General features: G+C 36.4%; 1 protein-coding gene across 1 annotated transcript in view; it reads left to right on the top strand.

The window, feature by feature from the left end:
• Positions 1-17,999, top strand: part of KLHL4 (kelch like family member 4) — a 146,330-nt gene that overhangs the window by 88,254 nt on the left and 40,077 nt on the right. Inside the window, exons 2-3 of the mRNA XM_008058753.2 lie at positions 14,313-14,480; positions 14,878-15,014. Coding sequence (XP_008056944.1) covers positions 14,313-14,480; positions 14,878-15,014 — 305 coding nt within the window. The remainder of the gene's footprint in view (positions 1-14,312; positions 14,481-14,877; positions 15,015-17,999) is intronic.

The following is a 17,999-nucleotide window of genomic DNA, read 5'->3' on the forward strand; positions in this document are numbered from 1 at the left end:
TCTCTCTCTCTCTCTCTCTCTCTCTCTCTCTCTCTCTCTCTCTCTTTCTTTCTTCTTCCCCCCAATCGCCGATGCCATCTCCACCTTTGGCGTACCCTGAACCAGGTTGGAGCTGGACTCTGGCAGTTGGGTGGAGTGTTCTGAAGATATCAATTATGTCCATTTGTTCAAGAGTCTCTTTGAGGTTCTGAATCTCCTTGCTGATTTTTTGTCTTGATCTGTCCAGGGTTGTGAGTGGGGTATTAAGGACTCCAGTTATGATAGTGTTAGAGTCAATCTCTTTTTTAAGTTTCCATACAAACTGCTTTATGAACTTTGATACTCCTTTGTTGGGTGCATATATGTTTAGGATGGATATTTCTTGTTGCTAGATTGAACCTTTTATCATTATATAGTGACTTTCTTCATCTTTTTAAATTTTTGATAGCTTGGGTATTTTGTCTGAGATTAAAATTGCAATTCCAACTTTCTTTTGTGTTCCATTTGCCTGAAATTTTGCTTCCCATCCTTTTACTTTGAGTCTGTGAATGTCCTTTCTGGTGAGATAAGTCTCTTGGAGACAATATATTGTTGCTTTATGATATTTTATCCATTTTGCTATTCTCTGTATTTTCAATGGTGCATTTAGTCCATTTACATTCGAGCTAATTATTGAAATGTGAGAATTTATCCCTGTCATGTGGGGTTCTTATAAATGTTGTTGATCCTTTTTGTTTGTTGTGTTTCTTTTGATTTGGGGGTTGATTCATGTGGGTTTTCAATCTTTTTCTTGCACCCTTGTTAAGAATGTTGTTGTTGTTTTCTGTTTCTTCTGTGTTTAATGTTTTCTTAAGTGTTTCTTGTAGAGCTGGTCTAGAGGCAGTGTAAGTTTTTAGGGGTTGAATGTCTGGGAAAGATTTTCATTCTCCCTCACTGATGAAGCTTAGTTTAGCTTGGTAGGTTATTCTTGGTTTAAATTGATTATCTTTGAGGACTTTGAAGATTGGGATCCAAGCTCTCCTAGCCTGAAGGGTTTCTGTAGATAAATCTGTAGCTATTCTAACTTGTCTTCCTTGGTAGGTAGTCTGACCTTTTGCTCTTGCTACCTTTAGGATTTTTTCTTTTATCCCTACTTTGTTTAAGTGAATGATTATGTGTCTGGGAGTTGGTCTTCTCATTTGTTGTCTTGCAGGGGTTCTCTGTGTCTCTTGTGTTTTAATTTTTGTGTCACTGGTGAGAGGAGGGAAGTTTTCTTGAATAATTTCATGGCATGTTTGTTCCAGGGTTGTCTCTGTCTCTTTTTCTGCCTCAGAAAATCCGATTACTCTTAAGTTTGATCTCTTGAAGTAATTGCTCATCTTTAGAAAGTTCTGTTCTGTCTTTTTAAGCTTCTTTTCTATGGTTTGGACAGTTTGGGTTAGTTCTGTTTTTTGGTCCTCTAGCTCTTGGATTCTTTCTTCTGCTTGGTTAATTCTGCTTTCTATGTTTATTAGTTTGTTATTTATTTCAATCACAGTATTATTTACCGCTATTATCTCTGTTATCAACTCCTTCCTATTTTCCTCTTGTATCTCAATTCTTTTTATTCTCTCTATTAGTGTCTTGATGTCTGTGTTTGTAGTATGTGACCAGTCATTCTGGGGGCTCTTCATTGTTTGCATTCCAAAGTCTGTTTTCTCAGTGTCTGGTCTTCCAGGGGTCTGTGTGAGACCTACATTTTTCTTTTGGTTTTTCTTCATTTGTGCAGATTTTCCTTCACCCCACTTTTTCCTTTCCCCCCCTTCTTTAATTTTCTTGTTCAGGGGTGGGAGGGTTGCTTTTACTTCTGTCTGCTTGATCTCCTATTCTTCTTTGTGTGAATCCTCTAGCTTTGTTTACTTCTGAAGCTTGACTGTGGGTTGGGGATGGTACTTTTTTTTTTTTGCAGTTTTGAGATTGAATTGAAGGGGAAGCTGTGATTCAAAATCTACCTGCAGATCACAGTATCCACCGATAGGTGTATGAATACCCTGGAACCTACTTCCCACTGCCTTGCAATCTGTCCATGCAGTAGGGGAATAGGTTTACTCCCTGAAAGCAAAATGTGGTAAGAAAAAGGAAAAGAATGGAACAGGGAGGAAAGGAAGAGGAAGGTCGAGAGTGAAAAGAGTAAGAGGGAAGGACACACAAAGACAGAAAAGAGTAAGAAAAAAAGAAACAAAAAATCTAAAGCTACAGATAATCATACAGACACACAAGGCAATCATCCTCCTTATTGATACTATTCCTTTACACAAGCATGAAGTCTAAAGGTTAAAAAAAAAAATCAGTAAACTAACAGAGGCACAGCTAGTATAAAAACACTATCAATAGCAGTAAGAAGAGAGAAAAAAGAGGAAATAAGAAAAAGGATAAGTAAAATGAACATGCAAAAAATACAAATAGAAAAAATAAAAACAAGGGAACCACACCTACTCTTAGATCATTCCTCTAAGTCCAATGTTCTTTCAGCTCTGATCTCTAGTTCTCATTACAGTCTAGTAGGGTTATTCACTGCTAAGATCTGATGCCCCAGGCTGCTGTGGGGGGAGGTTTGATCAGATCTAAGCTCACTCAGCTTGCTGCCTGAGAAGTCTGCCATTCAAATCTGGCCTGTGTCTGATCTAGCATGGGGGATGGGTTTTGGTCTCTCACAGATTGATTTCATTACCTTAGATCTCAAGTTGGAGGCAGGTGGAGCTAGGCAGAGCTGGTGTTCTGTGTGGGTCAATGCAGGGTTGTAGCTGTTACCCGACCCACCCAGCTGGGCCAAATTGGGGGAGGCAGAGTTTGGGACATCTGGAAGCTGCAGGTCAGTGTGGTAGTGGGTGCCTCAGGCTGGGTAGAGCTGTGTAGCAGGTGTGGGGGCCCAGAGCTCCCTGGGGGCTAACTGGGGGCCACCTTGGGCAGGGGGAGGGAGCAGCCACAGGAAGGAGTAGTGGTAACAGCAGCCTCTTCAGCAGTACAGTGCATGGAAAGAACTCCACAGCTGGGAATCTCCAGCTGATCCAGGCAGAGCAGTGACAGCGGGAGGGAGAAGCAGTGGCAGCAGCTGAGTCAGCAGTGCAGTGCGTGGAACCGAGGGTCTCCAACCCACAGGCCAATGTGACCAGTGGTGGCAGCAGCAGCGGCAGTGACTGTAGCAGTAAATAGCACTGTGTACAGGATCATTTTCTGCCAGCCCTCAGACCTGTGTGACTGGCCAAAGAGCAGGCAGGCAGTGGTGGGGGCAATAGGTACCAGGAGAGAGCAAGAGTCCCTATGGTCACTCCCTTTTCCAGAGAGTCTTACGGATCATTCTGCTCCTTTGCCATCTTGCCAGAAGTTCCCACATCTAGTAGTTAAAGTTAGCATAAGGCTTAACATTTGTACAAATACTTCCCATGTATATTATTTCATTTAACTTTTGGAAGATCCCTGTGGCATAAGCATTATTGTCGGTATTATTATTATTTTATCCCCATTTTGTAGAAGAAAGTTTATGCTTAGAAAGATAAAGTGATTTTCCCAAGATCACACATTGAGTGAGCAGCCCTAATGGCTGGAACTAAATTCAGGCATTATGACTCCATATCATTGGTTCTTTACATTCCATTATGCTGTCTCCCACATTATAATCTGTAATTACCATATAATAATAAAAGAGATGAACATACTCTTATGCAGTGGTTTTTTATACTATTGAAAACAAAGGTAAGAGAACTATAATTTATGATCTTTCAGAATTTCTAAGATGAGGTTAGGTATTAATAGGCTAGATTGTTAGTGGTGGTGGTGGTGATTTCCTTGTTTTTATTACTGCATTCTGCCTTGATAATGATCAAGAGTAGATTATTATTTTGGGGCCGGGCTCGGTGGCTCAGCCTGTAATCTCAGCGCTTTGGGAGGCCGAGGTGAGTGGATCGCCTGAGCCCATGGGTTCGAGACCCACCTGGGCAACTTGGCGAGACCTCATCTCTACAATAAATAAAAAACTAGCCGGGCATGGTAGTGCACACCTGTAGTTCCAGCTACTTGGAAGGCTTAGGTGGAAGGATCACCAGAGCCCAGCAGGTCGAGGCTGCGGTGGCCAAGACTGGCCACTGCACTCCAGTCTGGGTGACAGAGTAAGACTCCAACTCAAAAAAAAATAAAAATAAAAATAAAAAGATTATTATTTTTGTTCAAGTTTTATAACTTTAGCTTATTAGATTTATTGTATTTTGAATGCTATATTTTAATCTGCTTATATATATTTGAGTACCAATTTTTAGATTTCTTGGTATAACTGATGATAGAGTTGCCTCTATTTTTTAAAAGTTAATAAGCTTACATGTGGTTCATAATTATAGGCTATTTATAATCTAAAAACCTGCATTATAATTATAAAAATATTTTAAATAATATATTTACTATGGCCAGATAAAAATATCCTTAACTAGCTGGTAATTGATGATACGTTTTTGTCCTTAACCAAATTAAGCTGAAGACAATTTAGAGAATGAAATTGTTTTCTAGTCAGAATTTCTCAGAAACATTCCTTTTTTAGAATATGCTGTGCTCTAATACATGGTATGCTTACATGAGGATAGCTAAGGTAATTAGATATTGAATGTTTGATTGACTCAACTAATGTGAATTGAATCATTACTAGAGCAGAGGAAAGATTATGATAAGGTGAGTTAAGTGGAAACTTGTGCAACCTTGAATGCTTTCCAGTATACATGGTGGGGGGGGACAAAAAAAAAACAACCTGAATTATTTTTTGAAGTGTAGGCCTTTTGTAGTACAGGGTTGCCCCAAGAAGTAAGTGTTTTAGGAATCCACAGTTTCAGTATGCTAGCTAGCTTTATTGTGTGAGACTGCATTTGGCTACAGTGATTTTCTTTTTGAGGACCTCTTAACACATTTGCCCATTTCATGATGGGTGATTTACAACCACACATGTGCACACTGTGTTGAGTGCTGAGCAGTTTTTGTCTAAAAAACAGCATGATCCCTGTGCTTCACCTTCCCTATTCACCTGATCTCACTGCTAATTATTTTGTTTGTTTGCTGGTTGGTTTCACTCAATAAAAATGTCCTCAAAAGGAAACATTTTGCTGATGTGGAAGGGGTGAGAAAAAAAAAAGGAAAAAGCAAGAGCACTAAAAGACATCAAAACTGACCAGTTAAAAAACTCTTTTGAGCAGTGTAAAAAGCATCTCCTTAGGTGTATTACATCAACTGGAAAGTACTTCGAAGAAGACTGAAATTTAAACATGAAAGAATAAATACTCTTCTCTGATGATTAGTGAGGTTGACCACTTTTTCATGAGTCTGTTGACTGCCTGTATATCTTCATTTGAGAAGTGATTTGCCCACTTTTCATGTAATTTGCCCACTTTTTAATGGGGCTGTTTTTTTTTTCTTTTGGCATGTTTAAGTTCCTTGTAGATCCTGGATGTTAGACCATTGTCAGATACATAGTTGGCAAATATCTTTTTCAATTCTGTGGGTTGTCTTCCCACAATCTTGATGGTTTATTTTGCTTTGCAGAAACTTTTAAGTTTAACCAAGTCCCACTTGTCTAACTTATCTTTTATGGCATAGACACCTGGGGTTTTGATCAGGAATTAGTTGCTTAATCCAATTTCTGTAAGGGTGTCTCCTGCATTTTCTTAGATTCTTACAGTTTGAAGTTTTATGTTTAGGTCTTTGATCCATTTAGAGTTGATTTTTGTGTATGGTGAGAGGTCAGGGTCCTATTTCAATCTCCTGCATTTGGTCAGTCAGTTTTCCCAGCACTAATTACTGAATATGTTCTCCTCTTCTCATTGGTTTTTAGTGGAGGCTTTGTCAAAGATGAGATGATTGAGAAATTGAGGTTTTGCTTCCAGAATCTCTATCCTGGTCCATATGCATGTTCTCATACCAATACTAGGCTATTTTGATTATTGTAGCCTTAGAGTAAAGTTTAAAGTCTGGGAGTGTGATACCTCCTGCTTTGTTTCTTTTGATAAGGATTGTTTTGGCGATATGTGGTTGTTTATGTTTCCATGTAAATATCTGTATTGTCATTTCCAGGTCTGAGAAGAATGATGTTGGTAGTTTAATGTGTATTGTATTGAATATGTAGATTATCTTTGGTAGGATGGACATCTTAACATTGTTGATTATTCCAAACCATGAGCATGGAATATTTTTCCATTTGTTTATGTCTTCTTGGATTTCTTTGTGCAGTGTTTTATAGTTTTCACTGTAAAGGTCTTTCACTTCTCTGGTTAGGAAGATTGAGATACCATCTAACCCCATTAAGAATGGCCATCATTAGCAAAACAAATAACATGCTGGTGAGGATGCAGAGAAAAAGGAATGCTCCTACACTGTTGGTGTGAAGGTAAACTAGTTCAAATCTATGGAAAACAATGTGGAGATTTCTAAAAGAATGAGATTGACCTTCCATATGACTCAGTAATCCCCCTACTGGGAATATACCCTGAGAAGCTCAAAGTATTCTGTAAAAAAGATACCTGAAATGCATGTTTATTGCAGCAATATTCACAAAAGCAAAAACAAGGAACTAACTGTGCTGCCCATCAAAATTGGTCTGAATCTTAAAAGTGCAGTACACATACACAATGAAATAGTAAGCAGCCATAAAGAAAAGGACAAACATGGGGGCGGAGCTAAAGATGGCCATTGAACAGGTCAGACTGTAAGAGTCTCTGCAAAAGCAAGCATCCATAAGGACTCTGTGTGAGTAGATGCATGCTGGTGGGAGAGTGAAAGTCCGTCTGAGGGGAAATTCGGGTTCATGCACCCAGCCCCCACCCCGAGGGTGACTTCAAGCTCCCACTGCTCTGAGATTAGACTGCAGGTATACAAGGTCATTCCCAAGATCTTCTGCTGCTCGAGACATTCCTGAGAAAAGCCTACCAAACCCAGCTGATTCTCATCACCTGGCACCTGGCCCACACCATCACCTGTTATAGCGGATCAGCTGGAGCCCCGGATCTGATCAGTGGAGAGGATTGGGAAGAGCCAGAGAGGAGTCCTATGCACGGAGAGGACTGGGGAGAGCCAGAGAGGAGTCCCATGCCCGGTGAGGAGATGCTGACCTCAGTCATTGTCTCTGTCCCAGGACCAGGCAGAGATCTGCATTGCTTTGCCCAGCTCTGCCCAGCTCCACCCAGCTCTGTTCAGCTCTGCCCCAGCCTCCAACTTTGTACCTAAGGTAATCTCAACAAACTGGGAGAGACAGAAGCCCCACCCCCATGCTGGATCAGACACAGGTTGGATCTCACAGGCAGCAAGCGGAGGGAGTGTAAATCTGATCCACCCTCCTCTCACAGTAGGCCTGGGGCATCTGACCCAAGCTGTGAGCATATCAGCCTGCCAACTCTATTAGCCTGTGCTGAAAGAGATCAGAGCTAAAAGGACATTGAACTCACAGGAATGACCTCGGAGAGAGTTTGGTTTCTTGTTTTTATTTTTTTTTTGACTGTTTTGCTAATTTTCCTTTTTTTGTTGTTTTAGTTTTTTTTCTTTTTCTTTCTGTTTTTGATAATGTTTTTGTACTTGCTTTGTTGCTGTTATTTTACTGATTTTTTTTCTATTCTTTAGACTTCCTGTTTTTATATGGGAAGAATACATCATCATTAGTGAGGTAGACTGTGTGTTGTAGTTTTTTTGTTTGTTTGTTTGTTTTGGTTTTGTTTTTTTACTTTTTTCTGTCTTTGTGTCTCTTTTCATTTGCTAAGTGGTATGTCTGTCTGTTTTCCCTCTTACTCTTCTCTCTCTCCATCTTCCTCTTGTCCCTTCTCCTTCCTTTTCCTACTATTTTCCTTTTTCTTACCTAGTATGCTTCCAGACAGCAAACATGTACCCCCACTGCATAGAGAGATTGTAAGGCAGTGGGAAGTGGGTTCCAGGGTGCCCATACACCTGTCGGTGGATACTGGGATCTGCAGATAGATTTTGAATCACAGCTCCCCCCTCAATTAAATCTCAAAACTGCAAAAGGTACAGCCACCAACCAACGGTCCAGCTTCAAAATTGAACAAAGTCAGAGAATCCACATAAGGAAGACTAGGAGATTGAGAAAACAGAAGTAAAAGCAACCCCACCATCCCTGAACAACAGAGTTAAAGAAGGGGGAGGGGAGTGGAGGGGGAGGTAAATCTACACAAATGAAGAAAAACCAAAAGAAGAATATGGGTCTCATACAGAACCCTGGGAGATCAGACAATGTGAAAACAGACTTCAGAACACAAACAATGAAGAGCCCCCAGAATGACTTGTCTCAAACTACAATCCCAGATATCAAAACATTAATAGAGAGAATAAAAAGAATTGAGGAGAGACAAGAGGAAAATAGGAAGGAGTTGATAACTGAGATAACAACAGTAAAGAATACTATGAATGAAATAAATAACAAACTGATAAGCATGGAAAGCAGAATTAGCCAAGGAGAAGAAAGAATCTCAGAGCTTGAGGACCAAAATATAGAACTAACCCAAACCTTCAAAAACATAGAAAAGAAGCTTTAAAAGATAGAAGAAAACCTTTAAGAGATGAGCGATTATTTCAAGAGTCCAAACCTAAGAGGAACTGGACTTCTTGAGGCAAAAAGAGAGACAGAGATCACCCTGGAGAAAACATTCCATGAAAGTATTCAAGAAAAGTTCCATCATCTCATCAGTGACATGAAAATTAAAACACAAGAGATTCAGAGAACCCCTGCAAGACTGATGCTGATGGGTTCCTGGAACACTTGCCTAGTGAGAAAAGCCTGTACTGCAGGGAGCCCACCTTCCAAAAGATAAGTGCAGTTTTGGGGGGTCCTCCTCATACATTGCTATTAACTAGTCACCATGTTGTATAATAAATCTCTTGAACTTATTACTCCTGTCTAACTAAAATGTTGTATTCTTTAACCTACTTCTCTCTTATCCCTGCATCCCCAACTCTGGTAATCCCCTTTCTACTTTTTATTTCTATGAGTTCAGATTTTTAATATGCCATATATAAATGAAATTATGCAGTTTTTTCTTTTTATCTTTCCATGCCTGGCTTATTTCACTTAGCATGATGCCCTTCAGGTTCATCCATGTTTTCATAAATGACAGACTCTCTTTTTTAGGGCTGATAATCCATTTATGTTCTCTATTTTTAAAATCAGACTTATAGACCACATTTGTTTCTAAACAATATACACATTTAGTTTTGCTTATTTGAAACATTATTTTTAAATCATAGTGTATATAATCTTCTTCAGCTTCCTTGTCTCATTGTTTCTGAGAGTAACCCATGTTGATACAGAAAGCAGTAGTTCATTCATATTCACTGTGGTATAGTTTTCAAATGTATGACTCTGTCAGAATTCATTTTTCTATTCTCTGTCAATGAACACTTAGGCAATTTTTCTCATAGATAATATTTCTTTGAGTATTCTTGTACATGTCACTTCAGGCACATGTGCTAAAGATTCTCTAGGTTATTGTTATATGCCTCAGAGTGGAATTTCTGGGTCATATGTTAGAAGAATATTCAACTTCTATAGATAACAATAATACTGTTTTCCAAAGTTTTAGTACCAGTTTGCACAGCCCTCAGCAGTTTACAAAAATTTTCTCAATACCCCATTTTTACCAACATTGATATTTATATTGATATATTATTATATTATCATATTATTAGTGAAATCAAGCACATGTTTGTGTGTGTTGGTGGTTGACTTTTCTCTTCAGTGAAGTGCCTTTGAAAGACTTCTGTGTATTTTTTTAAATTGGATTGCCTTTTTCTTTTTTGTTTGAAGAACTTATGTAGTCTTGAAAACATCTTTGTAAATACATAAATTTATTACTGGACTTTTATTCTCTTTGTGGTATATTTTTATTTAAAAAGGACTTTAGTTTTTATTTAATTGAAATTTTCTAATTTTCTTTTATGCACTTTATTTCTTTCTCTTATCTAAGTGCTATGGTAGGACTTCTAGTACTATGTTGAATAAAAGTGGTGGAAGTGGGCTTGAAAAGAGAGAAATCAATTATCCTTTTTTGAATACAATATGATCCTATATTTAGAAAAACCTAAAGTTTCCACCAAAAAACTATTAGGACTGATAACCAAATTCACCAAACTATTAGAACTGATAAAGTTGTAGGATACAAAATCAAATATCCAAATGTCAGTAGTATATGCCAACAACAAGTAATCTGAGAAAGAAATCAAGAAAGTAATCCCATTTACAATACCTACAAATAAGGGATAAACTTAAGTAAAGAAGTAAAATATCTCTACAATGAAAAGTATAAAACAATGATGAAAGAAATGGAAGAGAACACATGTACAAATGAAAAGTTACTCCATATTAATGGGTTGGAAGAACCAATATTATTAAAATGTCCATACTTCCCAAAGCAATTTACAGATTCAGTGCAATGCTTATCAAAATAACTAACTATTAAAATGTCCATACTACCCAAAGCAATTTACAGATTCAATGCAATGCCTATCAAAATAACTAATGACATTCTTCACAAATAACTAATGACATTCAATGCAATGCCTATCAAAATAACTAATGACATTCTTCACAGTAGAAAAAAATTCTAAAATTATATAGAACCACAAAAACCCAGAATAGCCAACACAGTCCTGAGCAAAAAGAACAAAGCTACAGACATCACATTACATGACTTCAAATTATACTAAAAAGCTATAGTAACCAAAACAGCATAATACTGGCATAAAAATAAGCACACAGACCAATAGAACAGAATAAAGAACCTAGAAATAAATCCACACATTTACTGTCAACTTATTTGTGAGAAAGGTGCTAAGAATATACATTGGTAAATGGAAAGTTTCCTCAATAAATGGTGCTGGGAAAAATAGATATCCATATGCAGAAGAATAAAACTAGATTCCTGTCTCTTGCCAAAAAATCAAATCAAAATGGATTAAAGACTTAAATCTAAGACATGAAACTATGAAACCACTACAAGAAAACTTTGAGGAAACACCCCAAGACACTAGTCTGGTTAAAGATTTCTTGAGTAAGGCTTCACAAGCATACACAACCAAGCATGGGCAACCAAAGCGACAACAGATAAATAGGATCACATCAAGCTAAAAAGGTTCCTCATAGCAAGGAAAATAGTCAACAAAGTGAAGAGACAACTCACAGAATGGGAGAAAATATTTGCAAATAACCCATCTAAGAAGGGATCAACAACCAAAATTTATAAGGAACTCAAGCAACTTGATAGGATTTGGTCAAAAACTGCTGAAAACTCAGTGCAGTGTGGGAGGTGTTGTCATGGTGGAAGAACAAGTCACCTCTTTGCCACAATTTGAAATGTTTACTCCACAAATTATGACACACAACAATGTTAGCCGATGGCATGGATGCTGATGGTTTCCTGATTTGAATAGCAGAGAGCTGGCATAAAAAAGATAAAAATAGAATGGCCCTGGCATAAAAATAGGCACATAAAACCAAAGAAGACATCCAACTGGGTGATAAGTATATGGAAAAGTGCTCAATATCACTAATCATTTGGGAAATGCAAATTAAAACTACAAGGAGATATATCATCCCTCCTCAGCTAAAATGTTTCTTATTCAAAAGGCAGGCAACAATGAATGTAGAAGAGGATGCTGAGAAAGGGGAACCCTGGATATTGTTGGTGGGAATGTGAACTAGTACAGCCACTATGGAGAACAGAATGGAGATTTCTCAAAAAAACTAAAACTAGTACTGCTATGTGATCCAGCAGTCCCACTTCTGAGTATACGTCTAATATTGAAGAGATAGTTGTACTTCCATGTTTACTGCAGCACTAGGCACAATAACCAAGATATGGAGTCAACCCAAGTGTCCATCAACAGATGAATGGATAAAGAAAATGTGATAACTATATCTATATCTAACTATATCTATTTACACACACAATGAAATATTAATCAACCATAAAAGGAATAAACTCATGTCATTTGCAGCAACATGGATGAAACTTGAGGACATTGTGTAGGGGTAGGTGAACCAGGCACAGAAAGACAAATATTGCATGTTCTCACTCATATATGGGGGAAAAAAGGTTGAGCTGGTGGAGATACAGAGTGAAATGATGGTTAACAGAGGCTTGGAAGGGTAGTGGGGGAGAGATGATAAAAAAGGAAATGATTAATGGGTACAAACATATAGTTAGAAAAAATAAGACCTAGTGTTTAATAGCCAAATAGGACAACTATACAATAATTTATTGTATATTTCAAAATAATGAAAAGAGTGGACTTGGGATGTTTTTAAAGCAAAGGAATGATAAATACTTGAGATTGTGGATGCCCCAATTACCCTAGTTTGAGCATTATACATTATATACTTGTATCAAAATATGAATATATAACCCAAAAAATGTATACATGTATTATGTATCCATAAAAACAAAAAATAAAACAATAAATTTCTTTTATGATTTATTTTGTATTTTGTTTAGGGGATAATTGACTTTGAATCAATATAATTTTTTTCTAAAAGTGCATTTAATCCTTAATCAATACAAAATGAATTACTTGTATGTGTGAGGTAGGAATTCAATTTCATTTTCTGTAATTGTTTAATCAACTGTCAAGAATCTTTATTTAAAATTCTACCCTTCTCCCCATTGATCTGACATATATTGAGGCCTCACATATGTCTGGTTACGTTTCTGGGCTATTGATTTTGTCCCATTCATCTGTTTGTCTACCACTGTTCCAGTACAATGATGTACTAATTGCCTTGCATTTATATTGCTAGCTTACACAGGAAGTCACTCCCAATTCCATTATGTCATTATTTTATTTTAAGAATTTCCTAACTATTCTTGGTATTTTGCTCTTCCATATAAACTTTAGAGTAACTTTGTCAGCCCCATTAAAAAGTGGGCAAAAGACACAAATAGACACTTCTCAAAAGAAGATGTATGGACAGCCAACAGATACATGAAAATGTGCTCAGCATCACTAATCATCAGAGAAATGTAAACTAAAACCACATTGAGATACCACCTAATCCAGTAAGAATGGCCATCATTAATAAAACAAACAACAACAGAAGTTGGCAAAGGTGAGGAGAAGAAGGAATGCTTCTAAACTGCTGATGGGAATGCAAACTAGTGCAACTTCTTTAGCAGACAGTGTGGCAATTTCTGAAGAACTAGAAATTGACCTTCCATATGACTCCTATTGGGAATATACCCAGAGGAACTCAATTCATCCTACAAAAAAGATACCAGCACATGCATGTTTATTGCAGCTCTATTCACAATAGCAAAAACATGCTGCCCATCAAAGCTGGACTGGATTTTTAAAATGTGGTACATATATACAATGGAATATTATGCAGCCATAAAGACGGACAAACATATGGACTTCGCAGCAACTTGGATAGATTTAGAGTCTATCATACTCAGTGATCTATCACAGAAACAAAGAACAGAGTACCATATGTTCTCACTCATAAGCAGACCTTGAACAACTATAATAAGACTATAGAAAAAGGATTGGCAGTAGTGGGAAACTGCGAGGGAAAGGGGGACAGGATTGGCAGTTGAGGGAAACTTCCAGGGGAGGAAGGGCACACCTCATCAACATGGGTACCTGAATAATGAACATTTGTATACCTAACCCTGAATTGTACCCCACATCTTTAAAATGAAACTTTTAAAAGTACACACACACACACAAAGAAAATACATATATGTAGACAGCTTTATTATAGTAAATTCAATAGCTGTCACATTTATTTATCTAAATATAGAGAAATAAAATGTAAAAATGTGTATAGTTTCTTACTGAGATTGACATTTTAAACAATATTATCAAACTCTTAGGATTGAGATTCTTCAAGAAATAATTTTGAGTATAATGAGTATCACATGGAGAAACTTCAGGACATAATTAAATTTTTAAAGCATGTTGAATCAGGTCTGAGTTTCATGACTAATTACATACTTATGATAACCATAAGAATCAAGGATCAAGAATCAAGGAAAGAGGATAATATTTTGATATTTATATTTCTGTGTATAAACAGTCATCACTAGCTTTGTCAGTGTACCTGTATCTGTCCATTCCAGATATAAATACTAACCAGCACACTTCAGTTTAATGGAAGTTTAAGTAGTAATCATAGTGAAATATTTAAGATTGCAAAACAAATTTTATTTTTTCTTCAATTCAGTATATTTCTTTTAGAAGTTGGTGTGCCTAATTTTCACTGAACATTTGCAAACTCACTAGGGAAAAACTGAAATTTTTAAAAAATGATTTGATAAACCATATTCTCATTCTTATTCCGTTCTCAGATCTGATATAAAACACCCTGAAGAAATGAATGTCACCAGATCTGAGGAACAATTCCATGCTCTAAACCATGCAGAGCAAACTCTTCGCAAAATGGAGAACTACTTGAAAGAGAAGCAACTGTGTGATGTGCTACTTGTTGCTGGACACCTCCGAATCCCAGCTCACAGGTAAGTATTCTTATGGAAACAGAATGTTTGGTGGGTAGAGCAAGTATGAATGTGAAGGAATCAATACATTGATTACAAATTGGGACTGTGAGGGATAATATTTTTATTTTCTTATATTGATTGATATATTTTCAATTATTAGCATACATGATCCTTTTCTCTGATATTTAGAAGAACCAAACTTTACATAGATTGATGAAGAAAAAAACAGCACACACAAACACTCTAAAAGTAGATCAATTTACTTATTTGACTTTTCTAACTTCACTACATTTACCTAAACTTATGTTATGCAAAAAACAGACTCACCAATGTTACAAACTTACTAAATGAATTTCATGCTTTTCAATAAAAGTATGGAATGATTTAAGTTCCTGTAAAACATTCCTGTTTCCAGATTGGTTCTCAGTGCAGTGTCTGATTATTTTGCTGCAATGTTTACAAATGATGTGCTAGAAGCCAAACAAGAAGAAGTCAGGATGGAAGGCATAGATCCAAATGCACTTAATTCCTTGGTGCGGTATGCTTACACAGGTAAGTTCTTGACATTCATTACCTCACAATAAATCTACATTATATAACACATTATTTCCACTTTACAGGTAATTAAACTGAAGGATATCCCAGAAAAATAACTTTTTTTTTCTTTCTTTTTTTCTTGAAAGCAGGATTTATTGAAAGGACAGAAAAGCTCCCATGGGGGGGGGACAGAAGGGGTGGCCCCAGAAAAATAACTTTTCTAAAATAGTAAAAAAGAAGCAGAACTTAATCTCAATATAAAAGAACATGAGGCGAATAATCTTCTGTAAAATATTTTGAGCATTAAAGCAGAAAGTGATTTAACACAAACAGACTAGAACAATTTCTTGAATGGTGTGGGCACATTCTTTGTTTATTTGTTTGTTGGTTTGTTTCTTAAAGATTGTAAGTGGGTTCTTCCAATTCTACAGATATTTAGTTCATCTCTTCTTGTAGAATATTTCAACCATATTTATTTAAACTATAAAATAAAAGTAAAAGAATGAATTTTGGGCCCCAAAAGTATTTTGACCTTCATTCCAGATTTATTGTTTAATCTTTAGGGTATTTTAGCTTTTAATTACATTTATTTTTATCATATATTCTTAGGTTATTTTAAAAGCTAAAAGCTTACCTCTTGGCTTTCTCCAACAGAGTTGTTTTCAAACATTTTTGCTTGCACTGTTCTTATTTGAAAAACTGTGCTAACCTTCTATTTTTCCTTAATGATTAAATTTTATTGTAATTTAAAGTAGTTGTAAAACATATGATACCCAATATATTAAAATATTAATATATTTTTAAAAGCACTATTACATTTGCATTTTAAATATATCCAGTGGAATTTCAAACCTATAACAATTTGATGCCAACAATGTTCTGTTTAAAAACATATACATATGGAAATTCCTTAAAAGTTAAACAATAAAATTACCTTATAACCCAGCAATTCAACACCAGGGTTTATGTCCAAGGTGATTGAAAACATGTCCACACAGAAATGTTTACATAGATATTTATATCAGCATTATTCATAATAAAAAATAGAAACAACTCAAATGTTTGTCATTTGAGGAATGGGTAAATTAAATATGATACATGAAAACAGTGGAATATTAATGGGCAATGAAAAAGAAATGAAGTACTCAGATGCTACAATGCAGATGAGCTTTCAAAACATTATGCCAGGTTAAAGAAGCCTGTCACAAAATATCACTTATTGTGTGATTCCATTTATATTAAATGTCCAAAATAGGACAGTTTGTAGAGACAGAAAGTAGATTGGCGGTTGCATGAATATGGAGGGAATTGAGAGAGACTATTAACAGTTATTGTGTTCCTTTTGGGAGTGATGAAGATATTTTGAAATTGGTGATAATGGTTGTAAACGTTTGTAAATGTACTTAAAAATATTTAATTGCACACTTTGAAAGGGTGAATCTTATATTAATTAAATCTCAATAAAAATATAAACAAACTTTTGTTTCAGAGATCTTTTTATGCCTTAGCTTCATAATGTAGCATAGTAAACATCTGAAGAGGTGAGATAGGTGGCATTTTTATGAGACGAGAGAAAGTCAATTGTGGAAAGGAAGTGGGAAAGTAAAGCCTGTTTTAGGAGTAGACTGTTTTTTATTTTTTTTATTTTTTTATTTTTTTTTGAGTTGGAGTCTTCTCTGTCGCCCAGACTGGAGTGCAGTGGCTGCTCCCGGCCACCGCAACCTCGACCTGCTGGGCTCTGGTGATCCTTCGGCCTCAGCCTTCCAAGTAGCCGGAATTACAGGCGCGTGCTACCACGCCCAGTTGATTTTTTTATTTATTGTAGAGATGAGGTCTCGCTGCCGAGGCGGGTCTCGAACCTGCGGGCTCAGGCAATCCACTCACCTCAGCCTCCCAAAGGCGCGGGATTACAGGCTGAGCCACCGAGCCCGGCTAGACTGTTTTTTAAAAGGAGTATATATGAAAGTTGAACTTCTAAAATGTGTTTACATAAAATTGATCTGTGCCTTATAAAGTTTTTTTATATATCTCTAATAATATGCATACTACTTGAGGACCACGGTTCTAACAAAATTACTTCCAAATTTCAATTTTCCTCACCCCTTGCCTTCGACTCCCACCTTTCTTCTGACAAGCTTTTAAACAAAAAATTTCCAAATTTTCTTTATGTTCTAAAATGTCCACAGACTTCATCAAATCAGGAGGTTGATTAGAGCATCCTTGAGTCTTCATAGATACTTCTGTTTTCTTTTCCAGACATCTGTGGACTCTATTTCTCATACTTGATGAATTTTAATCCTTATTTAAAAATGTTTTTTTTCCCAATTAACTTCTTTTTTTATTTAAATTTTGTGTAGACCAAGATAACTCAGCCAGCTGTCTTGTCTACCCTTATAATATTTAATATAAATACCCCCACTATAAACAGACTTCCTCAAGCATTTTTTCAAAATAGGATTTATGTTTAAATACTTATGTTTTTCTTTTTTCATTTTGAATCCAGGGGTGCATGTAAAGGTTTGTTACATGGGTATGTTGTGTGATAGTGAGATTTTGTCTTCTATTAAACTTGTCACCCAAATAGTGAACATGGTACTCAATAGGTAGTTTTTCAACCCTTGCCCCCTCCTCCCCTTTAGGAGTTCCCAGTGCCTATTCTCATCATATGTCCCTGTGTACCCAATGTTAGCTCTCATGTAATTGAGAACATGCAGTACTTGATTTTCTGCTTCTGGGTTAATTCATTTAAGCATTTTTGTAACTGAATACTGTATACTGTAATATGCAATGCTTTCTTAGTGTACCCAAGACCTTTACAACTGAAATATCCATCTAAATGAATGTTTCTCCTAATAACAGGGCCAAATTTTAATGTCTTTATTAGGCAAATCTTTAAATGTGAAATGAGAATAGTTCAGACTTCACTAATTCTCATGAGAGATGGGCAGGGCTCTTCCTTCAAAATCCAGAACAAGAAACAATTCAAGAAAATCTGCTAAT

Source organism: Carlito syrichta, unplaced genomic scaffold, assembly GCF_000164805.1.
Source record: "Carlito syrichta isolate Samal-C Ts95f unplaced genomic scaffold, Tarsius_syrichta-2.0.1 Scaffold303623, whole genome shotgun sequence".
Taxonomy (NCBI): Eukaryota; Metazoa; Chordata; class Mammalia; order Primates; family Tarsiidae; genus Carlito; species Carlito syrichta.